General features: G+C 35.8%; 1 protein-coding gene across 5 annotated transcripts in view; it reads right to left on the reverse strand.

The window, feature by feature from the left end:
- CASK (calcium/calmodulin dependent serine protein kinase) overlaps positions 1-20,354 on the reverse strand; it is a 199,112-nt gene that overhangs the window by 28,328 nt on the left and 150,430 nt on the right. For all 5 annotated transcript variants that reach the window (XM_034074363.1, XM_034074362.1, XM_034074365.1 and 2 more), the window contains 6 exons: positions 16,532-16,609; positions 15,146-15,226; positions 9,850-10,038; positions 9,332-9,410; positions 3,921-4,006; positions 1,633-1,701 (listed from right to left, as the gene is read on the reverse strand). In XM_034074363.1, coding sequence (XP_033930254.1) covers positions 1,633-1,701; positions 3,921-4,006; positions 9,332-9,410; positions 9,850-10,038; positions 15,146-15,226; positions 16,532-16,609 — 582 coding nt within the window. The remainder of the gene's footprint in view (positions 1-1,632; positions 1,702-3,920; positions 4,007-9,331; positions 9,411-9,849; positions 10,039-15,145; positions 15,227-16,531; positions 16,610-20,354) is intronic.

Below are 20,354 nucleotides of genomic sequence, written 5' to 3' on the forward strand. Positions count from 1 at the left end.
GTGTACCAAAGGACCAGTGATGCTTTAAGTAAGGTGATTTAAAAATGTTGGCTTTTTGTGTACACTTGTAACAGCTGAAAATCTAGCCAAAGTCATAGTGTGGCTGAGTAGGTGGCACAGATTCAGCCACCTCTGATTAAATGAATGCTAAATGCCACAAAGTGTGATAATTAGACATGCTTCCCCTACCCTGTATTTGATCACACATTTCTAGTTTTGCTGTTTTTTTTCAAAGGAAGGTAAGAGTCCATTTTTCTTATCCCTGTGAAATAAAGTGATTAAGAACCTAAGGACACAAAGCTAAGGAAAAGAGAGGACCGGCTACTACTAAAATGACACCTAATAGTATTAATTTAAAACTTTACGCTGAATTATTTTTTTCCAAATAATCATCTTCCCAGCAGGTCTGTAGTTTCATCAGTTTCTGTATTTAAATACTGGGGAGCGAGATAGCTTTTATTATTACTTTTTACAGCACAAAAGTCAGTATGTGAATTTGTCAGCACACTCTAAATTTCTATTTTTTTTTCTAAAGCTTCTGCATTTCACGAAAATCTCTTGCTTTCATATTTGTATCTTTTAAGAAACTCATCCTCATAGGTGAAAATTTGTCAAAACTTCTATCCCTAAAACCTTTTAGTTCTTGTACTTCTATTAGAAGAACAGAAGGCAACCAAAAGGCAGTCATTTTTTCTTGCAAACAGATTGTTCTGATAATCACAATAGCAGTTTGTGTGTGTTCTAGCATCTGCCAGGACACAAAAACACTTTGGGTGAAATCACAGCTCTAATTAAGATAAGGTGCTTGACTTCAACAGGGGCTGTGTTTCACTCTCAGAATTCTAATTCGGGAACTGTTTGCGCAGTTAAGCATGCGGCACAGAAAGACTGGCATCATCTACCTACTGCATATGCCATCTGTATGCTTAAATTGGAACAGTACTCTGAAGTAGCATTTTCTAGAATTTAATTCCCTTCACTTGCAATCTGGAACATAACTTTGTGAGCAGAAGGGAATTAAATGTTACTGTGCACAAATCATAATACCAAGTTTCTAGTTCAACAAGAACTCACTCCAAATCTGTTTTTGTTCTGTAATGACAACACCATTTTTTCATGGAAACATACTATTAAGCCACATGTAACTGTTACAGACAACCATCACAAATTTACCTCAACAGGGTTATACAAAAACAAATTCTTCAATTAACCCTTAACAGCCCAAAGCAGTAAAATAACATTTAGTGCTTAAAAAATGATTGTTCCTCAGCTTAGGAACTTTAATAGACTTCCTGGAGAATAAGTTTAAATGGTAATTTATTTTAAAGGGGCTTAAGGGGCTTCCTAAGTGCATGAGTTGAGGATCCCCTTTCCTTTCCCTTTTTTTTTTCTTTTTTTTAAAAAACCAGGCTGTAAAGAGTTAGTTAAGGTGCTGATGAGATGAATATGAAGGTAGGGCTGAGTAGGTAGGTGGGACCTACTCGTGTTCCGTTATCTTTGTTGTAAAATTGGTGTGCGTGATCTAACAGGACAGGCAGAAACAATTTCCCAGAAAGCAGTAACATTCAGCCATCAGCAGGCAGTTAGTTACAGAACTGAGGAAGAAATGGGATGGTTCATTAAATTCATTACCTCACAGGATGAAGATTGCGTGCGGTAACTTGGCACAATCTTAAAGGTAATACTTCCACGCATTTCCCTCTGCAAAAAGAGAAGCACTTCTTTAAAGACTAAGATACTGAAAATAGAATCTCCAAATCACTAATTGTTTGAAAGGAAAGCATTGTAGTTGGAGAGCAGCAGTATGTTTTGCTAAAATAAATATACAGCAAAGCTAAAATGCAAGGGCTAATTTGCCATATCACTTGTAAACAAACATTTAAATTTCCTCTCATTCATCTAAAAGATAAATAATTTTATTAGTTTGTTAGCCTGGACGTCCCTTATGAAGAGAGGCTGAGGGAGCTGGGTCTCTTTAGCTTGGAGGAGACTGAGGGGTGACCTCATCAGGGTTTACAAATATGTAAAGGGTGGGTGTCAGGATGATGGAGCTGGGTTCTTTTCAGTGATATCCAGTGATAGGACAAGGGGCAATGGGTGTAAACTGGAGCATAGGAGATTCCACGTTAACATCAGGAAGAACTTCTTTACTGTAAGAGTGACAGAGCACTGGAACAGGTTGCCCAGGGAGGTTGTGGAGTCTCCTACATTGGAGATATTCAAGGGCCGCCTGGACAAGTTCCTGTGTGATGTACTCTAGGTTACCCTGCTCTTGCAGGGGGGTTGGACTGGATGATCTTTTGAGGTCCCTTCCAACCCTCAGGATTCTGTGATTCTGTGACAGATTTTGAATGCTTAGAACCTAGAGCTGTATTTTAAGGTGAGAGATTCAGAAATGTGTAGGTTTCTTCCATGTCAATCTTTTCTTTGTAGCTATACTAAAGTGACATTTTCTTCCCTTTCATCATATGTTTCAAATAGCAAAAGCATATTCACAGTTTCTGCAAAGCTGCACGTAACTCTACTGAAGGTAGAAATGTAAGAAATAGTCTTTCATCAAAACAGAACATGGGGTCTGCTAGTTTGCATTTACTATGGTGCAAGAATATTCATAACAAGTAGTAACTGCGGAGTAGCAGGAGATTGTGGCAACACACTTGCTCAGCCATATTTTCTCAAATGACATTTTGAATATAAGTGTCACCAAATATCTGACAACTGCAGGACTTGACCTAGGCAGAAAGGTAAGCGGATTGTTTCAAGTAATCTTGGAGTTTTTTCCCTTTCTCTCTGTCTGGCTTATTGTGAGCCAAAAAATCAAGAATGCTATTTGCTTGGACTCACTTAAGTTTGTTTATATGGTTCTGGACACAACAAAAGGATTAGTGATATCCAAGATCCCGAGGTGATGGCTGCATACAGGAAAAATTTGCAAGTTATGGAATATCAAACTTTACTAGCAAGACCCAAGCATGAGTTTTCCTGCAAAAAGACAAGACTGTCTGAGCTCAAGATATGTTGTATTTTTCTTTTTTCTTTTTTTTTATTTGTAACATCAATAACTATCAACCACAATAGTTACAAATTGAAAGAAGGGATGTTCCAGCTACATATAAAGAACATATTTTTTCTCCATGATGATAATAAGTATTGCAACAGTTTGCCTAAAGAGGCACCTGTCCTGTCAAATTTCTGTCTTTTGATATTTTCAAGGCTTAATCTCACAAAGCCCTGAGCAACCTGGGCTGCATTCAATGTTGAGACTGCTTTGTGCAGGAGACTGCACTGGAAACCTTTGAGGTTACTTCCAACTTGAATGGTTCTATGATCTATTGCCCTTGTATCTGGGTAACAAGTATATCAATAGTCAAGAAAAGCTTATTCTCATAGTATACTCAGTTCCTACACTTGATGTAGACTGAAGATTTAAAACAAGGGCATGAAGTTTACAGACTACGTTGGGATGAGTAATAGGAGGAAAGCAGTATTTTTTTCTGTTATGTCCACCAGAGAAAAGAAACAAAACTCCTGCATTTCAAAGTAAACTCAAACATTAGAAAAACCTTTCTAAAACACAGAAGAGTTGTAAACTAAAGTAAGCTGCCTGGAGAGTTTGGGGAACATCCATTACTCAGATTCTTTTTAAGAGCTGGTCAGATGTACATCTCTTAGGAATGATTTGGTATCAATAATCTTATTGCTGGGACTACTAAACTGAATAAATAAAATGGCAACTGGAGGTTCCTTATACCATTCCTGCGTATGAGGTGCAAAAAACCCACTTCACTAAAAACCAGGAGAGAGCCTGTAGAAGGCTTTCACAGCTGAACACAGAAAGACTTTGTGTTACATACATTAGTAAACTATTGAGAAGAAAAAACGATTTTGTAAAGAACATGTAAATGATTTCAGGCACTTACAAGCATTTTTTGTAGTTGTTCTACAGTTTGATTTGCCACACTGATTCCGTTTATTTCTCGGATCTCATCTCCTACATGGAGCGTACCTGCGGGGTTAATGAAACACAATCACCTCAAACATGTTTTTACAAAATGAGATAATTGTAAGACAGTACTAATATTCATAAAAAGGCATAAATATGAAACAACACTAAAATAAGGACATCAGTAGCTATTATGAATCTGTCTGTACAATCAATGCACCAGCATGAGATGTGCCGGCACCCTATAAAGTACATGTGAAAGATGTAAGTCCCTTATACCAGGACACTGCAAAACCCCTCACATTGAAAAGAAAGTCACATGCAAGTAATCAGCTGAAAATGTTCAACAGAGATATTCAAGCAGTATTTTATCAGATGACTACTTAATGCAGTTTGGTTTCTGGACACAGTCTTAATATTATCTGTTAGACTGCTGTATTTTTTCATTTTTCTGATTTTGTTATATCATAGTTACAGTATGCATTTTCTGTATGTACAGTTAACTTCAGCTTTAATGTGAACGATTGCTGTGACTACCTACAATGTCAGATGAAACAAATATCTACTTATCTTAGGCAAGTCATAAATTGACCTGTTGAAGCTGGGATGGGAATGGCATGCTACAACATGGCTCTAAGACACTACAAAAGCTAAACAAGGATAGGGCAGTGAATGAATTAGTTATCCTTAGGAATAAAAGCAACCTAGGAGGTTCTTTTTGGTTTATAATTTCTGACTTGAGTAGCTCAAGCCCACCCAATTCTCTATCAGTTCTCAAAAAGAGCTTCCATGGTTTATCATTAGCAAGAAATTTTTTTTTTTGGTTTTTTTTTTGTATATAATGAATCATAGAATCAGCTAGGTTCGAAAAGACCTTTAAGATCATCAACTCCAACCTTTACCTCCATACTGCCAAGTCCACCACTAAATCATGTTACTATGGGCCTCATCTACACAGTTTCTGAACACTCCTAGGGACGGTGATTCCACCACTTCTCTGGGAAGCCTGCTGCAATGCCTGACCACCCTTTTCAGTGACGTTTTTCCTAATATCCAGTCTAAACTTTCCCTGGTGTAGCTTGAGACCATTACCTCTCGTCCTATCACTTGCTACTTGGGAAAAGAGACCTGCCACTCCCTTGCTCCATCCTCCTTCATGTAGTTGTAGACAGTGATAAGGTCCCCCTAAGCCTTCTTTCCTCCAGGCTAAACAACTCCAGGTCCCTCAGCTGCTTCTCACTGAACTCCAGACCCTTCACCAGCTTTGTGCCCTTCTCTGGACCCACTCTATCACCTCAATATCTCTCTTGCAGTGAGGGGCCCAGAACTGAACACAGTATTTGAGGTGCAGCCTCACCAGTATGGGGAGGGAATGATCACTGTCCTGGTCCTGCTGGATGCACTATAGCTGATACAGCCCAGGATGCCATTGGCTCTCTTGGCTGCCTGAGCACAAGCTGGCTCATGTTCAGCAGCTCTCAGTCAGCACCTCCAGGTCTTTTTCCACCAGGCAGCTTTCCAGCCACTCTCTCTCAAATGTGACAAGACCATTTACTTCACATACATTTCTTTCCACTGTATGATTTAAGTAATTTGTCCAAGCACACTTTTCTAAATACTGTACCTAATACAATTGCTGTACCTAATACAATTAATCTTATTTGGGAAACTAGCAACTGTTAAACCGTTCCTAAACTAAATCATATATACAGTAAATTACCTGAAAAAAGTTAATCAACTTGAATCCTGAAGAATCCTTAAAATCCTTTCCTGAACCAAACTAATCAGTTTTTCCAAAGAATACCATGCAAGTACAACTTTCAGCTGGACAAAGGTATGAAAACTAAACTGTGTTCCTGCTAAACATAAGCACAGTCTAAAAGAGAAGCATCCTGAAAAGCTCTGTTCCTTTGGATCTCTTCTGCAAAACAGAAGCTCACTTGGCAGTGCTACAGAGAGTGCCCGAAGTTCACAAAAACTCCTGGTACTCTCAAGAGTAAGTCCTTCAGCCACATTAAATGCTCCAAACAATTCTCTAGGAAGTGATCTGATGATAGTGAAATTTTAAAAAAGGACTCATCACAATGATTATCACAATTCATAGTTTACTGAATGTGAATGCAACAGTCCTGCACCTGAATTTCAAATCAATCTAGTTCACATCTAGAATATTAATGACCAAACCTCTAGTAAAACACTTGGAAAGTTTATTTCTTTTCATGCTTTCTCAGGAAGCCATTAAATACCCAATTCTTAAAAAATATTATAAATAAATGAGGCTTTCCTTTGACTGTATCATGCCAAAATTAAATTGGGTTTGAATTGAGTGTAATTGTTATTAAATAACAAAACTGAATAACACTGCCCTGGAATAGGATTAAGATTCTTTAGCATTATTCAAAATATAAATCTGATAGGATTAAATATTAGAATGAGAATTAGAGTCAGTAATATCCCTGTATCAAATTATTTCAACAGTGCACTTAAATGAAATTCCCTCTTCTGGAGCATTTCCCACTTCTGTTATTCCGACAGAAGTGAATATTGTTCTGTTTGTGCCTGGAATGGAGCAGTATACACAAAAATTGGGAATAAAGCATGGACATTTAGTAGTAGATGGTCATTCTGTTTTGGGGAGTGGATGAGCTAAGAAACCATAAGAAGACATTTTCAGTCTCAGGGAAGAAGCTATTATTATTCTGTAGAAACTTTATACTCTTCATAAATATTCTTGTTGGAAAAGAGTATTCTTGACATCTTTTAATAAGGGGGGGTTCTGTACCATTTGTAGCTCTCATGATACCTTTGCTTAGCCATCTAATTTTGGTTGCATTTGGTTCCTTTTCTATTGACAGCCCAGTGTTTCTTTAGAATTTAAACTACTCATGACTTATTGATGCATAACTCATTTGTAACAATAAAGAATGGATGTATTTCTGGAACAAATTATTTCCTTCTTTGTCTTTGCAAGCAAGAGTGAAGACAGTTTTAGGAAGTGTGTGCTGTTGCTTTGCACAGAAGTAGGAGAAATCCTACCCTATTAGGAAGAGCACAGAACAAATTCTTCAGAAACATGTTTTGTAGCCAAAAGGAAATTCTGAAGCTGAAAAGTGAAAGGCTGTGAACATATAATCATATTTTCACCAAGTCTTCACATAGGTTTTGTTAGACTTGAAGAAATATTATCAGAGGTATCAGTGTTTTAAGAATTAATGTGAGATTTACATTAAGACTCTTCGAGAATATAGTATAGACAATGCACAACTGTTGTTTTTCTGGTGAGGATAAATGGGCAGCCAGTAAATTCTCTCTCTTATTTGGAAATCTTTTAAAATGCCATACTGGGACCTCTTCTTAAACGCATCTTAAGAATCGTTTCACATTTAAGCACATATGCCCCAAAACCAGTCAGCAGCAAAAATACGGGTTAAGGTACTGAGAGACATATGCAGATCCCCTGAAAATAATATTTACAATGTAAGTATTCTAAAAAGAATCCACAGGTAAAAACTGAATGGACAACTGAGCTAAGTTAAGGCACAGACACAGAAGTGAAAGACATAATTAAAAGCCTGAAATCTAAGGTACATTCATGTACTTATCCTACAAGAGCAGACAGGTCAACAAAAAGACAATTTTTAATGGCTGAAACTATCCTCTGGTAGGTGCAAGTAGACAGCATCTTTACAAGCCTATCTTCCCACTTTAACTTTTGAATAGGCACAACTATACTCAGCAGGACTGGGTAGAGCTGGCATACAGATAGAAGGCAGACATCATAGGAATTATGCAGTTTGTACTTAATATTGCTAGACCTGAAATTATACAGTTCCAGTAACCCTCCCAGTAGATCTGTTATCTAGTCATTGGTGTTATGCTCTGGCAGTTGTCCATACAGAAAGAGAAGACAGGAGAAACAACAGCATACCCCCCTCTCCCACCCTCTCCTCCCCAAATAAAAGCCACAGATCCTGTCAATAGGATTCAAAGACATGTTGTGCTCAAGATCACTGTGAACTTGCATTTATATTGTTCTATTCAGTAAAAATATTCTAAATATAGGTATGTTGAATGAAGCAGTGAATGAAAGCATCTAGAGCACTAACAAAAATAGAAACATGCAGAAGAGCTACCTTAAGTGCAGCACATATAAAATAGGTTAAGTTTCCCAAATCTTTAGAAATAAAAGACACTGTATAATTAAAAAGAAAATATCAGAGTGTTAATGGGCATAGTTGTTTTTTTAACCACTTTTAACAGGTTTTAGAAGTTTTACTACACCCATATTATGGAATACAGTCTTGTGAAAAAATTCTTTGTAGAGATCTCCACTATTTAAGTACAGTTGAAAGAAAACCTTTTTCCTGTGAATCTTAGAGCAATCTCCTTGTAAAATTCACTTTTAGAAGCCAAAAAATTTCAGTTCAGAGGGTCCTCTAAGGGAATACATAAGTCCATCTGAATTCCATTTTTGCTTGTACAGAAAGTTTTATCTTTCCTGCTTATTGATAGGTTTGATCATATCAAGGAGACTAAGTGAATATATCAGGGAAAGGACTGCTGTACCCTTTCCCTGTTTTATGTTCTATCTCCCTAATTACCTGTTCCTAACATCCTTTGAAACACAACGGTAGACTAGAAGAAACCTTGGTCTGACAGATGATGAAAATTTGTGTATTCATCAAAAGAAGAAGATGGCAAAGTGGAAAAACTAAAGTAACACTTCTAAGGTGCAATCCAACCTTGCAGCTAACAATGTAGTGAGAAGTTTATCTGTTTAAAGTAGGACAAATCCCAACTATTTTTTTTTTACATCTGGTCTGGACATACAAAATGGAAAAAGGAGTAGACTGGAGATGAGAAAAGATGTGTGTGAAGCATTTGCTACAGTAGTGAAAACTGAAAACAAAGATTCAAGTTCCAGGCACAAGAAATGTTTTTATTTCAAAAATCATTTTGATGAGCCTCAACATCAAAAGTACAAAGATGCTGTGTGAAAATACATGGAGAAATTTATTTTCATTTTTGTTGAACAAAGCTCTTTTGTTTTTACACGGAAAAGTTCTGTAAGTAGTCAAGGGATTTTTTTAATTTTTTTTTTTAACAGAGCATTAAATAAGTATAGCTCCAGAAATTACTGGCATTTTAATCTCGTATTGAGCTATACTTCCATTACCCTAGTTAAGGCCTACATGAAACACAGTGGGCCCTCATCTCAAAATGCAGACTGGAAGGTGACAAAGGTGGTCATCTGGACTCCATCCAGATAGAGGTACACTACTATGGAATAGCAGCAATCAAAATGAGGAGTACAACCATTACACAGTTTGTACACAGTTATTTAAATAACTGTGTTTGAAGACAAAGCTAATAATGACAAGTAATTACCTTGCCGGTGAATCATTCCTCCGTGCATAATTCTTGCCACAATGCAATGGTTCAGCTCATTCATTTTTAAAGTGATTCCCTAGAAAGAAAAAAAAAAAAAAGAAGAAAAAAGCTTGAAGGCAGTCTGTAAGTCCTAAAGTTATAATAAAAATTTTGCCACTCACTTATATATGAGCAATGAAAACACTCTTTATAAGTGAAGATGCAATACCTTAATGCATGAGCATTCTTGTTTGTTAAAGATGCAATTCTGTATTACAGTGCAAAGTGTCCAGTTTAGTAAAAAGCTTAATCTGCTGTAAGTACAAGGTTGTTTTTAAACAAGACCAGCAGTAGTATGAATGCATACATAGCATTTTAAGTATATACACAGGAGAATAAATATCTACAATGGCTGCTGAACTATACCAGTTATAACAGCAACCCCACTTCAAAGTGCAGAAAATGTCATTAAAATCGTTATAATACTGATCTTTACCAACACAGAGTCAAGAATAATATTGAGGTGTCCTCCATACCATTGGTTCATCTGTGTTCTTCTGGAACTGCACCAGTCGAACTCGTGTTACATTCTCCATATCCATATCACCGTTGGCGCTTTCTGGAGAATCCCCGTTTAGGTATGGAGAGGTGGGAGGAGGTGTAACTCTCAGCGCTTCATCACTGTAAACTTCATGTGCCACTACATCATGAGTCTGAAGTAAGGCCTAGAGGAGATTACAGCAACAAAATAACAGACTTCCATAATCTCGGATGCCAACCACTCGTTTTTTATAAATATTTTTGAAGCTTTTTAGAAATTAAAGGAAATCCAAGATATTTGTACCTCACAGTCTATATAGGAACTTTTCCCTTAAAGAAAGTTTAAGATAAACTTCAGCAGACTTCAAATGTATACACACAACCCTAGCCTTTAAAATCTACATGAGTAAACTAGATTTTTTACTGTAGATGTCTCAATAAGAATGATGCTGCTTCCCTTTTCTCCATCTTCTGCAAGGTGTCAGAATGAAGACATCTTTATTTATGTGCCTAGACACAGAATTAGGAAGCTACCTTCTTTCTGAGCAAACTGTTCTATAGTAATTACCCTAATAAGATGGAAAGCTATTCAGATCCTGTGGTATTTTATTCTAATTAGGACAGGCTGTGCATCCGTTTTGTCTGAAAGAATGAAATACTGGTTTTTTTTTGTTGTTTACCAGCATAATCGCTTCCATATTCTCTCCTTCCTCCACAGCATGGACACGGCATAACCACATTGCATTCTGAATGCCTGATAAAAATTATCATCTAAACCAATAAACTGCTCAAATAGCACTTTGTAGGTTTTATTCTGTTTCTTAATGTAGGGAATGGTACAGCACATAATTGATTAAATGTCATTTCATATCTTCATTCAACTTAACATTATAGCAAACTTGTTTCTGTCCAAAACCTAGATATTATTTATATGTGAACATGCTAGTTCTACTGTTATACTGACTCATCAAGCATCAGACATAGATCCTGCTTTTATACCCAAATTGTTACGTTTCTCAGATGGGGATTGATAAATCAAGTCTAATTCTTGCAGTATCTCTACAACAGTAGAAATATCAGCAACCACTGCAGTTAGAACCATGTATATTATAGTTCACATCTTGTTAATTTTCATCTAAATGCTCAAAGCTCTTAACTTACAAAACACACCAATCTTGCAAGGCTTCAGACTGACATCTAGAATTTATTTTGGCAAAGCAATCTGACTCTGTAACATTCAAAATGTTGAAGTAGAACTTAAAATGAAAAAAAGTGATAAAAGACGTTATTTCTAAAGTAGAATCCAAGGGAGAAATGGGAGTTTCATGGCCTCTACAAAACCCTCTTTGTCCCCAAGGTAGGAACTGTAAAGTGTACCATGTTATAAATGGTAATTTCATAAACAGTTTAAGTTCCCTTTCCTCAAATCAGTTTCAAACTATAGTTTGGAATTCAGCTTTATAATGACGGAATGGAATTCCCTAAATTAGCAAGGCTCTACCCACATTCCTTCCTGTTTTTCTAGTGTTTCAAGCCCACCCACACAAATACTGCTTTTAGTTAAATACTAACCTGTATCCGCATTTTCTGTTTTCACCTTATTTTGTCAACCACTAGGCTCAAATTTACAATTCCTCTGCATTAGTCTGTACTACTAAAGCAGCATTTTGTTAGAAATCTGGACCATACATGTAAGATAAATCACTTTAATTAAATAAATTCTTAATATGATTTTTTAATTGGGTGTAACCTTTTGTGTGAATACTCCTATATAGGTTTAGAGATTTAGCTTGATTTTCATTCTAGCATTTGAAAACCGTTTGAAGTTGTGCCAAATAAGATAAGAGCAGCTGTGTGCAAACATGCATTAGATCTTGCCATTACAAGAAACATCCACTCTAGGAGTGAGTGTGGTCTTGGCTTTGCGTGCAAGTGCTTTTTAACAGAGCAAGATAATCTTCTATGCTTCCTTCAGCTCAATCTATTCAAAGCTACTCAACTTCATGCACCTGCCTGTATATGTTATACTCTCCATGCTTCAGCATTACACTTTTCATGTAATGCTGGGCCTTACATTTGTTTCACAGCATGTATTTGCTTTGCTCTATACTATATTTTTAGCAATAATATACACTTTGTAGGATGCTAAAGTATGGTAGTTTGAACATTTTTAAAGGCTCATAACTATACTAGATTATTTCTGAATGTGCTAACAAAACACAAATTCAGAAACACCAGATATTAAAGTACAGCAAGCTCAGTTTAAATATTGAAAACCTTTAATATAAAGACTGATATTGGACTTAAAGATGCTAATTTTCATGCATTTCTGTTAAGTTTGATAACTTAGATATTTCCTGTCTCCTTTTCATTTGCAAAACATCATGATCCTGCTGAAAATTAGTGTAGTGAGAACAACTGCTTTCCACTATATTGTAGGACCATTGTCTGTAAAGAACAGCGTAGGAAGGCACATGATGATGGCTAAAACTTCAATATGTAATTAAGTAAAGTTCTTCCAGTACAGCAAGCATTTCAATTGCTGCCACATACTAAACACACGTAATAGAACCCTTTGCAAATAAAACTGTCGCATTTGAAAAACTAGTTGTCTAATGGAATAAAAGCTCCTTGAACACAACAAATGAGGTACTTGATAATCTTTTAAAGAATTCTTAAATTAATTATCCACTGGAAGATCTCTATGCAAAATTGACATACGTTCGTTTAAATTAAATATTAAGCATTTACAGACTAAATTAATAATTCACTCCCATAGCCATGAGGCACCCAAGGATAAACCAAAGCTAAAACAAGAAACCTTGAACTTGAAGATCTCGGTGCCAGTAAGTGTACCTACAAATGCTTTATTTGCTTTGGTTTTGTAAAGGCCTATACATAGTCTAAACCACTAACACTGTGTTTAAGTGCATGATTCAGACTATACTCCATTGTCTTCTGATCAGGTATACACATCAGATAATAATATAAACAATAGTAAAATACAATGCTATCATACAGGTGATAACACAAATGATCCTACTTATTACACCTTATTGTTTCAGTCTCCATGCTTCAGTCTATGGTTAGCAACTTACTAACCAGAGTATTGCTCTGTACAGTGTTTGGTAAACACATTGAGTGTAGGCTGACAATACTGTTTTATAAAATTATTTCCTTTCGTAATGCTATCTATTTTAAAGGCTTTGGCTCTGAAAGAAAGTTTAGCATGACACAGAAAAAACACCTTTGTAAGGTCTGCAACCTTGTAAGAGGTGTATACAGAAGCAGGACTGGGAATGATGGGAGAGGACGGGATTGCCTCTGGCATCTGGAGACTCCTTGGTGTCTGCACCTTATATCCTCCCTAACCTGGATTGTGTGTTTGTTCCCTTGCTTCTTCTGGCTCTGGCAGCATTTAAGTTGTCCCTAAATCTTTTTGCTAAATGGATCATTGTTTTTTTTGGAGCAGTTTTCTACTAGTTTGGCACAGTACAGTACCAAAGTGTCGTGCAAGGGAGAGGATGAAATATGGGGAGAGCGAATGTGACTACATCAACTAGCAGTTTAGCCTGGGACACCGCAGACTAACTGAAATTATTCCTCAGCAAAAATACTCATTACAGATTTGCAGCTTATTCCATATAAAAAACCCCACCCCAAATTTTTATAAAATTGCAGCAAAAGAATTCTGACAGATGGTTTTATGTTTAGGAAGATATCAGGTGTAAAAGATTATTTCCAGCTCACTTTTCCTATTGCTTGATACATGATTTTTTTATATGCCACAATCATTTTTATTGATGCCTACTCTGAAAATAATTCATACTTAAAAAATGGTCTTTCCCCACAGTGCCTAATGTCTTTTCAACACTGTGTGGTAATTATGCAAAGAAAAAGGTAAATTAAATGAAAGTAGAGCACCAGAGAGTATTATTCTTGTGTTTTTCCTTCTCTGTTTTTTCCTAAATATTTCTTACAATACAGCTAAGTACCATTCCAGCTTGTTTTATGTTCTATTTCAAGCAAGTATTCCTGTCAAATATTCAACCAGATTTGTTACAGACTTCAGGATAGGTATCATCTCCAGGCAATAGCATATCGGTGTTGCTAAGTACAACATCAAAAGCCAATGTCTGCATTAGTGATTAGCGTAATTAAACAGGAATGAATTGGCAAGTAAAACAATTGGGTTAGTTAGGATGTGATGTACACACTGAACATGTTGCAGGAGTGATTACTTCTGACCAGCTTCTGTCTTGCCCTGTGGACTGAATGTCCATTAGATGCTGGATTACACTGGCTTCTGGAGTACATCTTTGAATTTTATTTTAGCTGAAAGGAGTCTAGTTTGCATGCTCTGGGGCACATGATACAAGCCAAAGCACTATAAGGTAACAATCAGGAGATTCACTTTGAAACACACTCCTACCCTGATTTTAAGTACTAAAATAAATGTACCCAAGGCTACAGTGGCCAACAAAAGAACACACTGGGACATGCAGCTATCCAGATTTAATCTTATACCTGAATATGAGGTTTGTTTCAGCTCACTCTTTCCTGGAAATTAGGCTTATCCTTCAGACTTACTGTAATTCAGCTTTCAGTTGAGCAAATTCGACAAAGCCCCCTGCAATAACCCTTGTGTAAGGAAAAGTCAAATTCACGATTTTAAACTGACAATAGGGTACAGCAGATTTAAGCAAGCACTTTTATTTCTGAGTTTATTAACTTCATCAACAGCATAAACAGAAGAAATCCTTCAAGTAGTTTGAAAAGACTGGGCTTCACTAACTTGAATCAAGTTATTAAGCAGTCACATCCCAGAACTTAGGACAATTACTGCCAACAAATCAGGTTTGTGAAACAGACACAGTAGGAATTGATCAGTAACTAGACTGCAGAAGCTATTGATTTATAGCAAAATCGTGTTGAATAAACACTTATTTTGCAATTAATTCATTCATCTTTATCCTAACAAGACCTTGGAAGAAAGAAAAATAAGGATCCCAGTTTTGCCTATGCACATCCAAAAAGGATTCACTCTAAGTGCAACATAGCTCCCCTAAAGACAGTGAAATTGTTCCATAATTAGATTATTCCAAACTGCTAGTAATGAGGACCAATAGTAACAGTAACTATTTTGCCAGACCAGCAGAAAAATTTATGAATAAGTATATTGTATTATATGCAGTTTCATCACTTGCAGATTTTAGGGAGAACTTACTGAACTTAAGTTGTCTAATGTAAGGAATATTATAAAAAATAAACCCAAGAGGGTTATTTGCTTACCATGAAATGAGGTTGTGTTAAAATACGCTTTAGCTCCTTTGCATCATTGTTCTCTGGGTAACATGAAATTTCTTCCAATACCTGCAAAATAAGCAGGAGAAATGCCCATGATAACCTTCTTTTAAATAAAGCTATTCAAACAAATAAAACCCCTCACTGATCAGTCAGAATATCTATAACAATATACAAAAGAATATTTTTGACAAGAGAGCACTTAGGAGAATGTGCTACCCCCAAAAGATTTTTTTTCTGAGAGATTAAAGCAGAAATTTGAAAGAAACAGTTACTCCTTTTTTTTTTTTTTCAATTGAAAGTATTCCTCCAACAGCTAAATATATGGAATCAGAAAGGAAGCGCTAATAGGAGACACACAGCACCACCACCAATTGCTACTTTTACACATGATCTCAATTTATTAAAATAATCAGTTTAAAAGCAGAATTAAAAGGACTCATAAAGCCTTCTCCCACAAATTAGATTGTTAAAGACATCAAGTGTAGGTGCAGTTCATCTGCTATCTCACCTCCAAGCTCCAGATTTTGTAAAATTGGAGCCATACTTCAGCTTATCGCTGGGGGAAGGAAGAGGAAGTAAACAAGCTTTAACCCATTTGCCTGCAACCTGGTACTTACACCTTTATTTTCACATGCAACTACTTGGAAAACAAAAGCAGAGTAATTTACTTCTGGAAGCACCTTCCAGGATTAACTTACAGTAAAATCTGCTGAATAGGACTTTAGGGTCTCAGTGTGACTTCAGTTACTAGACACAGTTTTAAAGTCTACCTGTTCATTCTGTTTTACTACCACTATTAACAGTGTTTCCCTTTGACACTACCCTTAAGAACTGCACCTATTTATAATATGTAATACAGCTATTTTGCTTTTATTACTTGCAATAAACAAACAAAATACTGTCTGTCAGGTATACTTATGAATATCTGTCTCTATTATCTTTGGTCAAATGGGACACCATCATTGCATTTCTAGGTCTGCTCTTCTTAGAGCTATGTATGATAAACTTAGCTTTTGAATTTAAGGAGCTGATACCTAGAAATGTTTTTTTTCTTTTTGTGACTTAATCATATAAACATGAAAATTCTGCAGATAAACTGAATATTAAAGATACTGCATTTATCCAAGAAGAGTATTCCTTTTAACACCGCTATTGTTGCAGCAAAGGTTAAATGATAAAACTGAGTAATGTATGCAACACAGACATAATTCAATGATGCACATTTATGTCACTTAAATAAGCAACAGTAGAATTCAGAAATAATTCAGATTATACAACAAAATATGTATCGATGTCTTAATGAATAAAAAAGTTTCACTTGAAATACAATCAAACTTTCAAAGTAAAAATAAAATATTTTAAAGCCATTACCTCTTTGGCTCTCTGTACAGCATCACTTGGAGGATTCCTGATTTGTGGTGAAGATTTTGTGTTTATTTTATCATAAAGCTGAAATAACAGGAAAACAAACTTTTGAAATCATATGCTACTTTACATAAAGTAATGATGAGTGCTAATAATAGCCTGCTTATGCTACCAGAATTAACATGACTGTTAAACTGTGTGAGCCACAGATGTTTTATATACAAAATCTAGCAGCTCAGGGTTTTGGCTTTTCATTTTTAAACATTTCCAGATTTGAACAGTGCCATAGATTCAGAGTTCACAGGATGACATGGGAAAGTTCAAGAGGTTAAGGGATTCTGCAAACCTCTCATGCTTTTTCCACAGATTTACAGAAACTATATTCTTCTACTAGAAGTGATCCTATGAATCTCAAATAAATGCTGTGAGCCATACATTCTGCTATAAAATCAAATGATTCTGTGTATCACGCTTGTCTCAATAAATCAAAGCATCAAACATTCGAACAGTAATTTAAATAAACCTCAGAATATGGGAAAATGCTCTTGAAGACAGAAGGGTACAAAAGCCAAAATCTTATAAGAGCAAATAAAAACTTCCAAAGAAGGAGTGCTCACACACACACACACACAAAAAAAGTACCCTTATTTTTACTAGCATTTCCTATTGGACAGAAGAATGCCAAACTATTTAAATAGGAAATGTAAACCTTCCAGGTTAATTATTTGTTTTGAAGAAAACTTTTAAACCCCCCTAACTATGCAAAATACAATAGGAGAAAGATCTGTCTTCAGTTTCAAATTAGAGATAGATATTACAGGCTTTCTTTCATGCAGACCTAACAGACTGTGTAGGTTTCAAAGGAATAAACGATACTTAAGAACAAAAAGGCATTGTAATAAGTACTATTTTCAAATAAAAATCCTTTGGCTTACTTTTCAAATGATATGAAGATGGACATGCCTGTAATTATTCCTATTTATGTTAGATGACTTCTTTGAAATGTTAGACAGAAAAAAGACACAAATAACTATTTTCAGGATGAGAATTTTTTATCACAGTGAGGGTGGTGAAACTCTGCAACAAGTTGCCCAGGGAAGTTGTGGAGTCTCTCAACTTTGGAAATACTCAAAATTGGACTGAAATTCAAAATAGTGTACATAAACAAAGATTCAAAACACACAAGGGATTCTTAACACCTTTGGCATTCCTAACATTGTAAAGGATGAGTTGACAAGAACGCCCCATTTAGGCTGTTCAGCAGGGGTTGCACCAGAAGCTTGCTTGGAGAAGCTTACAGCTGCATGGGTTGGCTGAGGACAACCTCAGATATTTGAAAAAGGGAATCTTGTCATGCTGCAGAAGTGCTCTCTTGTATTTCTCATGTGAAATACTATTCCATTTTACAAGGGATGCAAATTGCAATAAATGCAATCCAATAGCATCATCATAATTTTCCTCGTGTTCTCTAACAATCTATCCCACATGCTGAACATTTCAAGTCCATATGCAAATAAAGAGGAAAAATAGAAAAGTCAAGCTAAATCAGTTTCTTCCACATCCAACAACTTCACTTTGTGCTGCCAAAATACTTAACAGTTTAAGCAGCACTGACCACTGGTGAAGTCTTTAAATTACAAGCTTTCTGCTGTCTTGTACTTCAGGAGACATTTTAGCTGCATACACAATTATTTGGTTTTTTGTTTTCTTAAATAAGTAAACAAAACATACCCGATATCCAACAACTTCAAACTGTTAAGTATCACATTCATACAACTGTTAAGAAACTGCATTAAGCACTGTATACTAAGTGCAGTAGGAGCTAATACCCAACATGAATACGATTGAGTGTATTTTTCTGAGTCACACATATATCCTGTTTAATGAAATTGCTGAAATCACAGAAAAGATTAATGAAATTACATAAGAGTTAGCATGAAAATATCTTTATTAGTTATTCTAGCAATTGTTTATAAGCTAAGTTGCTGAAGTTGTGGACGACTCAAAGTGCTGTTATTGCGATTCAAAGGAACTGGCAGTTTACAGAAACAATCTTTCTCACTATCATGGGAGAGTTATCTTCTGAGACTAGGAAGGAGGCAGAAAGGAAAGTAGAAAGCAGTGCCTCTAAGAATGTTTAGAAAAAAAAAATTAAGGCAAAGTTCAGACTAAACAAGGGTGCATTTATTTTCTCATGCTGAGGCATGGCACTTGTATTTCATCTTCCAGGAATGCTATTTGCAGAGATTTGCTTCCAAAGCATCGAACTATTAGGAGGGACTCTGACAGTACTTAAAAGAAAAAGCTTCATATTTGTATTAAGGCTTAAAGCCTATATATTACCCAAGACACAGGATCCATTAATTGTTTCTGGAGGTAGAAGACAGCCTCAATTAGAGAAAGGATGTATTTTTAGTAGCTTCCCTAGCACAAGCAGCTCTCTTCTACAGAATCTTATTGGGTACTTTACCTTCAAAGCTTATTACAGTGGAAGGCACTCATCCCAGAGTCTAATAGAAACACTACATAAACAGCCTACACCACATTACATTAACCCTAAGTATAATGTGTTTTTCTCTAAAGTTCTGTCCAATCTTAACTCTAAAAAGCAAGAAGGAAACAAAACACGCAATAAATCTGAAAAGAAACTTGGAACTTCTCCAACTTGAAATGCATATTTAAATGGTGAATTTCTAATTGAAACACGGCATGGTTGAATTGGTATACTCTAATTCAAATTAGCTCATGAAGTTTTTAGGATACAACCAAGACATATCTTTAAAATCATAGGAAGTACTAGTAAGTAAACCCAGAAACAAAGGAAGTATTAGCACCTCTTAGTATTTGCTTAATATTTTAATTTTTTTCAAGGTACCATTTCAGCAATGCTTTCACAGAATGTTTTGGGCACTAAAATAAATCTAGTTCTAAACTGTCTTGTTTGGTATGGACTCATATAAACAGAAGGACACATCCAGGATATTATTCTGTATCTCTCATTTCCAATTTTAGTAACTGTATGTGCAGTCTGGACAGAATTTTTTATGTTATTTTCATTATGTTATGAACCCTATTTTAAAGAACTCATTAACAATAATTAGTCTTTATTGGCTACAGAAGATTATTAGAAGCTTTCTGTCAGAATACAGCAGAATCTGGCAAGAGGAGCATAGCTAATTAATGCACCAGAACTGGTGAGCAGTCCTAGTTTCTTTGCAATCTTCGAAAAAAAAAAGATTGTTTTGCAACACGTTTCAAGTATTTTTGCACTTAAACAGCAGCCGTAGCAGAAGCAACTAAGAAAAAGAAATGTACAACTCTATAATTTGACTCTGAAGGCATCTGAGTTTAGATGTTTCATTTTAACACATAAGAAGAATATTTGTTCCCTTAGACATATGTATCTAACACACCTTTAAATGAATGTTTTACAAAATGTTTAAGAAAACTGTGAATGAAACCTGTTTGCACACACTGTAGATTAAAGTAAACATTAATGACAGTTCCAGCCAAGCCTCATATATTCCTGTGGTACAGAATATATTAACATGTGCAGTTAGCTACACAATTTTAATCACAGAAAACCAGCCTGTTTACAATGCTGCTGTTTTTCAGCAGCCCTGCAACTCTTAAGTCCTTCAGGGACCATGCTAAAGGTGGTTTCTTATGGAACAGAATAAAGTGGCTCATTTTTCACTGTCCTCAACAGAACGTTTTTCTATGTAATACCAACAGACATTCAGTGGAGTAAAATCTGTATGTGTCCCAACAATGGGCTCTCTTTTTCCTGGGATGCTTTTATTTTCCAGCAAATAACTCTGCCCTTCAC

Source organism: Melopsittacus undulatus, chromosome 2 (assembly GCF_012275295.1).
Source record: "Melopsittacus undulatus isolate bMelUnd1 chromosome 2, bMelUnd1.mat.Z, whole genome shotgun sequence".
NCBI lineage: Eukaryota > Metazoa > Chordata > Aves > Psittaciformes > Psittaculidae > Melopsittacus > Melopsittacus undulatus.